Raw genomic sequence first — 13163 nt, 5'->3', positions numbered from 1 at the left:
ATGTACCTATATATATAGGATATTATCTGTCTCAGGTTGGCCACGGCAAACCGATGTCTAGTTACTCTACTTGATCTATGGGAAAACCCATTCGAACAAATTTTACTTATAGCCTTTTCAAATGTTCCGGTATTGTCAAGTTAAAAAAAGTACCTAGTGATTGAACGAATGACGCTCTATACATGTAAGGACATATCATTCGCAGTGTGCTAGTGAAACTTTTCTCTTTAGTCGTGTGTCACTGTCCGAGTCAAATCTGAACTGCATAAATGTTGTATATTGCTGCTTATTGACCAAAAATATTTTAAGCAACTGGAGTAAGTGCGGCAATGTATTCGAAGTCTATCAGTCGAAGCTTGTTATTGTGTAATTTGTAGCATATTCCATATTTCAGCTTTGTTTTTATACGAAATGATTTGTCTATATGTATAGAACGTCATTGGATAGAAATCTTGAAATCGACTCTACAGGTTTCTGACTATTCCATTAATACCAATTTGTAAATTCAATCACAGACCAACTCCCCCCCCCCTTATTCCATTTCTCATAGAACATTAATTCTACCATATAAACCCTTAGCTCAAAATGCAATTACTTCTACTTATCGATACTATTATCCAATAGGCCTAGTATACTAGTAACACATATAAGAACTGAACTCTTCAATATCTGTCTCGTGTTCTATATGTCCAACCTATTTTACTCGGAGACGCGTGAAAAAATGAAATTTACAACAGATAACCAGGCAATATTAGTCTTATAATCTAATTAAAACGTATACCTCCTGTACTTTCCCTTGATAGAATCATGAGTATTTTGCGAGGTTTCAAGCCATAAGTAAAAAAATTAAATTGCCAATGTTTTAAGACTAAAAAGGTACAACTTACACGTTACACGTTCTTACAAAATTGAAGGAAGAACATTGTTATAACAAAAAAATTATCCTTTTCAATTTTTCGCCGCACTTAAATTTTGTTCATTGAAAAATTTATACAAACAACTCGTCCCGTCTCGCCGTTTATGCTCATTTGCTACCGAAATAAATAAATTATCTTAATCCGTTACGGCCTTAAAAAATCTAAATCTAATCTATCTAAAGTTATACCTGAAAATAAATCAAGGATATATATCCATAATAATTACAAATAGATATTCTGCAAGATTGATTTATTCGGACGTATAACGTTTCTCGAGTTTATTTGCAAGGCTGTCTGATATTCGGAAAACTTCATCATCATCATCAGCCGAAAGACGTCCATTGCTGGACAAAGGCCTCCCCCTAAGATCTCCACTACGATAGGTCCTGGGCTGCCCTTATCCAACGTATTCCGCCGATCTTGACCAGATCGTCGGTCCATCATTATTCTCAGATATAACATTATACCAAGTTTATTTGTAAGGCCATTAGAGTATTATTACGGTCTTATAAACTGAATGAGACAAAAGTTTCTTCCAGGTCTCTCTACGCGGCCCCAAGCAGCCGCGAAGAAAGAGATCGAACAGTGAAGGAGACGATCGTGACCCAAATCAAGAACCACACAGCAGTTGTGACGGAAAAGGAAGCAAACTGTCAGGCCAGCAAGACATCTAAGCATAAAGGACGGTAAGAATTAAATATGAGATGCATTTCTTAAGAGCGAATAACTCGGAACTGTGGCCGACGCTTGTGTCTTAGTTGTAGATTTATTGGGTCCCTTTACGATGTTCATCAGAACATTTTCCCTGTTAATATTGATCAGAATTTGTAACAGTGCGTTTAGACGTTGTCTTAAGAAATAATTTACTGAAGATCTTCTTCACAGGTCTCAAGTCTGTCCGTAATTTTTAAAGATTTTATTTTGGTATTACTTCTTCGACTTCTACGACGGCTTCCATGCCATCCAACGCAAAAGAACCGCGTCATTGCTGAAGAGGTTGCGGGGTAGCCCTAACATCATTCTGCAAACCATTGCTAGTCATTATGATGCGCCAATTATAAAGGCTTCATGTGCCTGTTTAGTTATAATTATACTAACATAATATAGAACATTGTACTATTTTTTTTTTATTATTGAATAGGAGGACAAACGAGCGTACGGGTCACCTGGTGTTAAGTGATCAACGCCGCCCACATTCTCTTGCAACACCAGCGGAATCACAAGAGCGTTGCCGGCCTTTAAGGAAGGTGTACGCGCTTTTTTGAAGGTACCCATGTCGTATTGTCCCGGAAACACCGCACAAGGAAGCTCATTCCATAGCTTTGTAGTACGAGGGAGAAAGCTCCTTGAAAACCGCACTGTGGAGGACCGCCACACATCCAGATGGTGGGGATGAAATCCTAACTTGTGGCGTGTCGTGCGAAGGTGGAATTCGGCGGCAGGAATCAGGTTAAACAGCTCTTCGGAACACTCCCCGTGATAAATGCGGTAGAAGACACACAATGATGCGACGTCTCTACGAAACGCCAAGAGACTACTACTAACAATTATTATGGATTTTTTTTCTCTGAAATAAATTATTCTTATTATTATTACTGGTCTACGATTCCCAATCATTTCATTCATTTAAATTCCTGTATCCCCTAGCTCTCTTGTTTTCTCCATGAATTTCGTTACCCTGTCAGGGTCTGTATAAAATTCGTATATCAATATGTTAAACAGCTCAAATATCATTATGAAATCATAAAAAAAGATGGGTTAATAATGAAGTAATGGTTTTCGCACAATGTTAAAATGAAGCGCTCAGATGTGCTCGAATACAGTTAAAATAAACTTCAGCAATCACAAAAGAGTTGTTATTTGCCAGGTTTTTTTATAATATTAGTTACTCTGCCTTTGCCTTTAAAATAAGACGAACATTGAGCCCCTACAGGACGTAAAACTTAAACCGCCGTTGTTTTACAAACTCCTTTGCACAGGATGCCGGCTAAATTGTGGGTACCGCAACGGCGCGTATTTCTGCCTTGAAGCAATAATGTGTAAACATTACTGTGTTTCGGTCTGAAGGGCGCCGTAGCTAGTGAAATTACTGGGCAAATAAGACTTAACATCTTATATGTCTGAAGGTGACGAGCGCAATTGTAGTGCCTCTCAGAATTTTTATGTTTTTCAAGAATCCTTAGCGGCATTGCATTGTAATAGGCAAGGCGTATCAGTTACCAGCTGAACGTCTTGATCGTCTCGTCCCTTATTTTCATAAAAAAAAAATGCTAAGTTAAAAGTACATGCAGACTGGTAGGGTTTTGGAACTGACCCCCAAAATGGGGTAAAATACCCCAGTCGATGAAATAGTTGATAGTAACGGCTTTGACATTTTTATTACTACATTTACCCATTGTATAATTTTTAAACATATTTTTATTTCCAGGTTATGCCATATGTTGTGACGGTTAAGTTTAAATTGGTAAGTACTTTATTATTGCTTATCTTATTTCTTGCTCACCTTTCAATGTTGAAAGAATTATTTATAATTAATATGAACATTAAATCCCTAAACAGTTATAATTAACACTTATTACGAAGAAATTAATAATTGTTAAAATAATATAATTTTATGTACCCTAATATATATATATATATATACTTTATTCGAACGAATTATACTTTATTCGAACTTGAGAGACAGGGTCCATAATTATTTTTATTTTCAATATTTGTTTTTGTATGGACAACATTTCTATGAGAGAATTTATTGACGCACGGTTTAACTGTAATTATGCTGTGAAACAATTTCATTATAACAACAGGGAGCATATTTTACGGAATAATTGTGGATGTTATTAAATATTATTGAAAAATTCATTAAAAACTGTATTTATTATGTACAAAACAACATTTAATATAATCTTTAATTTGTTTTTTTTTTTATTCTTGTCGCCGAATTGCACTATCCCCACTATCTGGATGATACGACATGAGTATTGAGTAGTAGTATAGGTAAAAAAGCGCGTACACGTTTCTAAAAGGTTGGCAACGCTCCTGTGATCCCTCTAACAAGAGAATGTGGGCGACCGTGATCACCTAATATCATACCGCTCGTTTGTCGTCCTCTTCTAACTAAAAAAGTGTGTGTGTCAGCTCCGACGCACGACTGGAGTTTACTCCTCAAGAACGATTGTCTTTGAACAGGTACTTTATTTACATTTTACAGATCTTACATGATAACATCATTATAATTATACTATCGAATCATTAATTATCATAACTGAAACTACAAAAACAGTTAATAGAAAATAAATCATAATAACTTTAAAATAATTATAGATATTAAAAAATAAAATAATAGATAAGTTAAAAATTGTCTATTTGGCGTGGTTTGCGCTATATATTCTCTCCATATTAAATTAAACATTTAATTATGTGCACAGCTCATATAAATTTGTATGAACTATATTGATAATCTAATATTTAATATATACAAAGCACTGATATACTTAGTACCCACGTGATTATTAGATTTTCCGGCACTATTATTTACACCACTTTCTTCCATAATTTACAGAATTATCACCTAACTTTATGAAAGTATAATAATAAATCAATTTCAATAATATAATAAGACTTCAAAATACAAGAAAGTGAAAGGTGCGCGAGAAATGATGCGCACCATAAACATTACGATTTACTCTCCATATTTTTCTCATATCGGGCATTATATGAAAATCGATTCTTAAGGAGTAAACTCCAAAATAGTTAATTGAACCTACCAAAACGTTGTACCTACTACGCAAATATCATATTTAATCTAAAATTTTTTACCAACAGGTCGAGCCAAAGCAGTGACAACAGCAAGGACAACATTAAGCCGTCCAAATCATTCGACTAGTGGACAATGACGTCACACATTCTTTCACGAACTCTTTGTGTAGTTATATAGTCTTGGAGGATTCAGATGAATTGGCCATCTCGGGATGAATTGACCATCTCGGCTAATATAATATGGTGAAGTACTAGTAATTACACCTTTACCATTAATTCACTTCCTCGAAATTCCGATTTGTGAAATATTATTGGTATAATAAACCCGGAAGGTGGAAACAGCTGTAAAAGTTTGAATGCACGAAATTTTCTGTGAAATTTGGGGTTTGTTGTACAAATTAATGACAAACAAGGCTTCAGTGTATTATAATATTATATACTGTGGCCTTAGATTAAGGATTGGTCATCGCTGCGCTCTAGATACCGCTCTACCTGAGAACAATAGCTTTTTTATTACGGCACCTATTAGATGCTTGTGTGCGTGGCATCTTGACACTCAATGGCATCTTTCAAATTTTGTAACAAACGCTTCGTGTTATTTTACATTGAAATTAATAAAATACAAAATACTTACTGATGATATTATGTGATCCCAGTGTCGTTCTTATAGTATTATATTTATAAAGTTTTACTACTCAACCCGGCATTTTAATTTAAAAAAAAAAATATTAGCAAAGTTTAATAGAACAACGTCACACATTGTTCGAGACTGGCTCGAGTACACTTGGGCGTAGTATTAGTTGCCGCACTTTGCGGCTACGCCTGTGGTATCTAGTTGGAGCGCAGCAGAGACCAATCCTGAATCTAAGGAAGGAACCTTAACAAGCAATTTTAATCCAGCCAAAGATATTAATAATGTAATATTATTATTAATTTATCTAGCAGCGCAGAAATATAAAATACGCTAGGCTTAGGGTTGCCACCGTACGTACTTTATATCATATATTATACAAACCCATTATGATACCCCAAAAAGTCGACTATTTGTTGTAATATGTTAAAAAGGACAAAAATTACCGTTTTTAAAATATTAAATAAATGATACTCTTTTTTTGGAAGTCCGTACTCTTTTTTTCCTCCATTTTTCTTCTAATAAAAGGTGGCAACCCTATACGCTGTAGGTAATCATTTTCAAAAATAGTTGAATTATATCTACTTACCTACTTTCACGGTTCTCTTAAACCACAGTTAAAAAAGTGTTAAAATTTAAAAAAATCGAATAATAAAAGGTGGATTAAATTTGGTGGATGAAGTGATGAAAACTATGGAAGCGGTCAATTGTAGTTTTTCATACTAAGTAGATATTTACGTCTTTGCTATGAATGACATCGTGTTTAAAAACAATTTGAATATTTTTTTAAAGAATTAGAGAAGTACGTATGATTTTATCATACGTACGAGAACTAATTAATTATAATAACAATCAAACTATCACACTATTTGTTATTTTTTTTATTTGATAACCGTTACTTCTGGGATTAATGACACAAATTAAATTAAGTAACAAAATTTATGAACGATGCGGGACTCGAACCCGCGACCTCTCACGTTTCGTCCGAGCGCTCTTACCAACTGAGCCAACCGTTCGTGCGACACATGGTTCGTAAATCTTGGTATGTCTTGTTCAACTCTCAGATTGTGGCTTCATCTGCAGGTTCTATTTTACAGCTGATAACCTGCTCAACCCCAATATTCGCATAAGGTAAACAAGACATATACAAGATTTATCAACGATACGTCACTCGAACGGTTGGCTCATTGAAAGAGGACTCGCACGGAGCGCGAGAGGGCGCGAATTCGAGTCCCGCATCGTTCATAAAATTTGTTTATAAATTTAATTTGTCAAACTATTTACAACAGTTTTATTATAAACATAATATTATTAGCTGGCAATACAATCAATAATTTATTGTACGATACTACGATACGATCAAAGAAAGAAAAGAAGTATATTAATATTGTATTTTATTATTTTCACTCCAAAATTGATCAACATTGTTCTTAGGAAATCTTAGGCTGGGTGGCATCATATTAGCTGCAGTAATAGTTAAGGTTTAAGTCATATTTAACCTTAACAGTAACGCCGACTTTAATGTGTTGTACCATCGTATTACTATAGTTAAAGTTAATGTTAAAAAGTGAAATATCAAGGCAAAATCGAATATTTATTTGAAACTTTTGACAGGTTACTTTTTAGCTATTTAACATTAACAATAGCTTTAAACGGCGAAGACTGAACGGTTACTGTTAACAGCTAAAGTTATGACTTCATCTAAAAATTGTCAAATGGTGTAACACATTTTTTGTGTATCCGGTACATGTTTGTCATTGCTAAAGTTAGTTGGTGAAACCCAGCTAAAATTTATTTCATAACATTTCCTTTTCAATTATGTATTTTAATAATATTTTAATGAATGTTGCCTATGTATGACGTGTTACTGATATGTATGATGTGAAAATGTATTGTATGTTTTATCGTGTATTAAAGTAGTCGTTGCATAAATTCGAGGAAAGTTGATATTCTTCTATATTTGCTATTTGTATTTATAACGACAATTAAATGCTTATGTATATAGCAGTTACTATCCTTAAAAATACGTTAAAATACTTTAAATAATTGAAATGTGTCACGCTGTTTCAGAATTTTTAAATAATTAATGTTGTGTTGTTTAATGTATCGAATACAATGCGAGATTCAAAACTTACAAAACTATATGACGTCATTACTAAAACAATCTTTAACACTTACAAATAACTAGTTATATCCACGTTAAAAATATTTTAATTTGCAAACCTGTTGTTGTAAAAAGTGAAGTCTCTTCAATTCATACATTCAATTTTATGTTCATACATTATATTTAGTTGAATGCTTATTTTTGGAACAAATGTTGCATATATTCACTTAATATTATTCAAGAATTATTTTCAATAGGACAAATACGTTAGTTGTTTCATAGTTATTTAGAAATCAACTTTCCTTATTTTATGATAGTCCTTAAAATAATTTAACTATTGATATGTATTATCTATAAATGTATTTATACACTGTGATCTAGATTTACTTTACTCTATTTAAACTATGTAAATATACTGTTTCTACTAAATTAAATGTTGAATGTTTAGAAATATGAGTTATTCAGGGCTACATTTTAAAAACCTTATAGCACGATAGTGTTCTTAAGATCATCTAATGTTCAATGTGTTTTATCTATTTAAATATAATATGAAATATTTTAATTGAAATGCTCGAAATATTGAAAACTCTTACGCGGATCTAAAAGAGAGGCATATAAGCAGGGCAGCACTGTAAACCTACGTTTATATTACTAACAAAATTGCTCTATTTTACCTAAATAGTCTACTGGAGAAGACGTCCACTGCTGGACAAAGGCCTCCCCCAAAGATCTCCACGACGATCGGATTTTGCGCTACCCTCATCCAATGTATTCCGGCGATATTGACCAGATCATCGGCCCATCTTGTGGGTGTCAATTGAGTTGAACTATGTGCCCTGTCCATTGCCACTTCAGTTTCGTAATCATTTAGGCTTTCTCGGTGACTTTGGTTCACCTACAAATCTTCTCTCGGATATACTGTTACCATATATGAATTGAGAAATAGAGAAAGAATTGATTTTTACATATAACCCTGTATATCTTGTATGGGTCTTGCGCAACAATAAAACTTTTGTCGTAAATTATTGATTCCATGGAGAAGTATTTCAAGCAATCAAATTGGAAGGCCAACTTTCTTGTTCTACTATGTTATGTAACAATATATAAGTCTCAAAAATATTTAGTGATGTGGTGAATAAAAATATAGAATTTTTATAATTCTAAATTTTCTTAATGTTTGCAAATGAAAATATATTATACTTGAAGGTCAATTATGAAAGCTGATTTCAAAAGAATTAAATTGTTTCCTACTATAAAACGCTAAAATTTTATGTGTTAGTGTTAAATCTGATATCGTCAGATATAACTGAACGGAATAGTGGGAGAGTAATATGCTATAAATCTTCGACACCTTTATGTATTTTTATGGACAAACGAACTTATGGATCACCTGGTGTTAAGTGATCACCGCCGCCCTTTCTCTTTAAACACCAGAGCAATCACAGGAGCGTTGCCGGCCTTTAAGCAAGTTGTACCCATTTTTAATGGAGGTAAGGTCGTCGTCCCGGAAACACCGCATATGGAAGCTCGTTTCACAGCTTGGTTGTACCTGGAGAAAAGTTCCTTGAAAACCGCACTGTGGAGGACCGCCACACATTCAGATGGTTGAATGATATTCTAATTTGTAACGTGTCGTAAATAAAAACCCCTCAAGGTTTCATATGATATCATTATAATTGTTATAAATATGTGAGTTTCTTACATTATTTATCACTCCTTTACATATGACTTTAGCTATAGAAATCCTCTAACCTGACAAACATGGTTTAACTAACAGTACCCCTTAAGAATATTAATAAGAAGAAGTCATTGGTATTCCTGTGTGTTATCGAATTATTCTCTGGTTAATATGGCAGGTTAGAGCAGTGAAGTGTCCATTACTTTGCTTACAATATGATGAATATTTTGAACTTTATAATAACACCAGGCGTTGTTATACACGTGCATGGATTTTTAACCTGGGTTAACGATTGTACTCAGTTTCCAGTTAGTTAAGTAGAAAATAAAATCATAGAAACACAACAAAGTTACGAATACAAAGGATACATCAATTTACATACACTGTAAATATAATGTAACTTAAAACTTAACACCATAACCGTTTGTGAAAGTTAAAAGAAGAAGTAAATTGATATAAAAATAAATAAACGGAAGTTAGCTGAATAATAATGTGTGCAATAAATACGAGCTTTAAAAATTATTATTTTAACTATGTTATATTTATAATTATTTCATTATAACTATTTTAACCATCATAATAATATCTTTTTCAACAAATTTCTCCGTTCAGTTCCTTCTTTCTCAATTTCCCGCGAGCTGGTATCTTTTCTTTTATGTTTATTCTTCCAATATTATCAACTTGTTTCTTTCCGCAAGACCTAGTCTCTCGCATACATTTTTTGACTTTTCTAAATGAAAGTACTCTAATTTGATTATGTAGAATTGTTAAAATATAAAACATCATATTAGCTGTTACAGTTAAGATTTAAGTCAAATTTAACGTTAACAGTTACGCTGACTTTAGCATAGACAGTGGAAGCGCGCCGTTGTATTCCATGGCATAGTTAAAGTTGAAAAGTGAATTATCAAGTCAATATCGAATATTTTTTGACACTTGCCAGGTCGCGAAGAAGATTGGACGGTTACTGTTAACAGTTAAAGTTATGACGTCATCTAAAAATTGTCAAATGGGGCAACAAATTTTTCCTTTTTTGTACTTTAACATGTTTGTTATTGCTAAAGTTAGCTGAATCAACCCAACCTAAAACCGACACACCGACCGGTTAATGAATTGATGTTAATTACAACTTCATGTCTTCTCGCGTTACTGAGGTCTTTGTCTAAAAATAAACTACTTAGTAACTCCAAATTGATATAACTTTTGCATAGACTGGTAATTCAGAGAGCAAATTAGTTATAACTTTAATCTTCAATAAAAAATTGAAAAAGAGAGCATAGTAACTCTTCGTTGTAATTTTACACGCTTTTTATTCGTATGTATGTTTGTTTGTAACTGACTCATTTGGGCTCGATTTTGACTCACTTTAAACGGCCAGATTTCGTTTAAACTTCGTAGATTTATCGAGGACCGATGACAATACATTATTTTGATAATTCTATTTTTCAATTTGCAAAATATATTTTTGTTATTTTATATAATATTCATTTATCGTCTATAAGGAAGGAAATGATGTTAATTTTAAATTTTAACCATTATCTTTAATCGATTTATCTATTAAGAAATTTTAATGCAACAATGCAAATAATAGTTTAAAAAAAAAACTAAAAAAAATATGAATATGAACCAAACTTAAAAGAAGAAATATTTTCTATTTTTTAATTCACTTTTCTATAAATGGCGTGTTTTTTATTTTTTTTTAACTATTATTTAGTGACTAGCTTTTATAATAACCGTTTTAAAATTAGCCAAAGATAAAGTACATATTTGAACAGAATAGAGTATTTCAATGGAATTTTATTGAAGTTTCCGACGACATTATGTAGACTCAGCTTAACCTTCACATGTCACGCTATCTGAGTCTACAACATTGAAAAACTTGTATAATATATTATTGGAAACATTTTATTTATTGTTAAGAATGAAGTATTATGATTCTAGTCGTGTTCTTTTAACTTAAGAGATTATGTTACCAAATGCGTCCATCGCTTATGAAGCCTTATACTCGCAATAAAACTATATTTTGTCTACTTTTAATGATAATTGATGGCACATAAACCTACAAATTAATACTGTAATTGAATTAAAACGTCTGGGGACAAAAATTTTCTACTCGGTCAAGTCAAACTTAGTTTATACGTCTAGATAGACTATGACAGCCACTGGCTTCTGCTATTTATAACATAGTGGTAGTGGTATACCACTGGAGTTGCAACTGTCAAAGTGCTTTTGTGCCTGTTAGATATTCGCCATTTAGCGCTGTTGGCCATGTAGCGAGAGTCTGCGGTACTAAAACTAGTGATGACAACCTCAGCTAAACAAACATCGATAGATGGTGGGAAACTATTTACAAAAAAATATGTGTACTTTATTAGGTCGATTCTTGAAGTGTAAATAAATAACACGGAAAACGAACGAAATTAATTAAAAATATAAAAATACTTCAGAGTATTGTACGTTCTTCGCGGCCATTTTTATCATACGTCAAAATAGGCTGAAATAGGCACAAAAAACACTGCCCAGTCGTATATATACAGGTCAGTGAAGATGAAAGTGCTGTGAAAACGTCGATAAAAATTGACTTTAGAACTAACCTATATTTTCAGCAATTCACGCACACTAACATAAAGTGTCATGCAAATCCTGAGTGTAAGACGTAGGTTGTTACGCACTCTAAACTAATATACCTGGCCTGTTTTTATCGGTTGTCTAACAACAAGAGACTATCTATACGTATAAATTATCTAAGTTCTGATATAACGGTGACAAAGACTAACAATTGTGTTACTTTAGTGAAAACTGAAAAGAGGGTGTTTATCTTGAACAATGTTACTTGATAAATTAACCATTTAAGCGCAAATACGGTTTATGTGACATTACTTTGAAATGTTATTTTAATATTGTAATAACTAGTCTAGATAAAAGTTATAATAAAAGAAGAATAATTACCAGGGAAATATAATCGCATATTATTGTAGTGCCATGTGTCAAATATTCCGCCATTTTGTTTTAAACATTTCTCTATCAAGGACTTAGTGTACAATTTGTGATTGATTATTTTTTGTTCTTAATGTTTCTAAATCGTAATTTGTAATTTGTTATGTTTTAAAGTGATAACCCTCACTTATGGGATAATTACACAAATAAAATTTAAAAACAAAACTTTATGAACGACGCGGGATTCAACCCCGCGACCGCTCGCGTTTCGTGTTGGCTGTGTCATGTCAACTTCATCTACAGGATATCCTATAGATGAAGCAACAACCTGAGAGTAAAGCTTGAACAAAGCATACAAGATTTTATGACGATACCTCACTCGAACGGTTGGCTCAGTTAGAAGAGCACTCATATGCACGCAATTGTTTTCAAATTTTATTTGTGGTTAAGTATTTCTCTGTCAGAATGGCATCAAATTATATTTGCATTCAGTGGTTGGTCAGTAGCATACTGTATTTATTGAAAAAACTTATGATGTATGGGGTTATAATAAGAAAGAGCAGTTATACCGATAGTTGCGCTCTCTCGCACATACTGTTCTGAACTCCACGTGTCATCACTGTAAAAGTAATCATTGTTTTAAATCTAGAATGGCAATTAGATTTCAAGTGTTGTGAAATAGTTTTACTACTTGTAGGGACCTTTACTGTTAAACTTAACTACTGAAATATACTAAAAATGAACTTTCTTTATCATTGAGTTTTATTTCTTTATTTTTTGCGATACATGATTACGTTAATCCTACTAGTCCACAGCTGAATATCTAAGTGATCGGACAGCCTGGGACCTGATTATGATTGTTTCATAGCAATAACAATGACCGTACAATATAGTATATTTTATTAAAAAGAACGCAAAAAAAATCTGGGAGAGTTTCTTGCCACTTCTACTTTCTCAGAGCGCCGTGTTTCCGAAGCGGAAGTAGTATCTAGTAGTATCTAGCGACTCGGCAGATGGGAAACGATGGTAAAGAGGCTTTTGATTCTCCAAACCATTTCCTCCATTGGGTCAAGTTTGTATTGGCTGGTCACTCAAACCTACCAAGCTCCTTTAACCCTAGACGCCTAATCTTCGTCG

The 13163-nt window shown here is 33.1% G+C and overlaps 1 protein-coding gene across 2 annotated transcripts in view; it reads left to right on the top strand.

Moving 5' to 3' along the window:
* Positions 1-12778, top strand: part of LOC126979697 (cGMP-specific 3',5'-cyclic phosphodiesterase-like) — a 109799-nt gene extending 97021 nt beyond the window's left edge. For both annotated transcript variants that reach the window (XM_050829154.1, XM_050829153.1), the window contains exons 18-20: positions 1457-1603; positions 3346-3381; positions 4743-12778. In XM_050829154.1, the coding sequence (XP_050685111.1) occupies positions 1457-1603; positions 3346-3364 (166 nt within the window). In that variant the 3' untranslated portion in view covers positions 3365-3381; positions 4743-12778. The remainder of the gene's footprint in view (positions 1-1456; positions 1604-3345; positions 3382-4742) is intronic.
* Positions 12779-13163: the final 385 nt, after the last annotated feature.

Source organism: Leptidea sinapis, chromosome 4 (assembly GCF_905404315.1).
Source record: "Leptidea sinapis chromosome 4, ilLepSina1.1, whole genome shotgun sequence".
In the NCBI taxonomy this organism is placed as follows: domain Eukaryota; kingdom Metazoa; phylum Arthropoda; class Insecta; order Lepidoptera; family Pieridae; genus Leptidea; species Leptidea sinapis.
The sequence above is the reverse complement of the archived record's forward strand: the minus strand, read 5'-3'. Positions and strand labels throughout refer to the sequence as shown.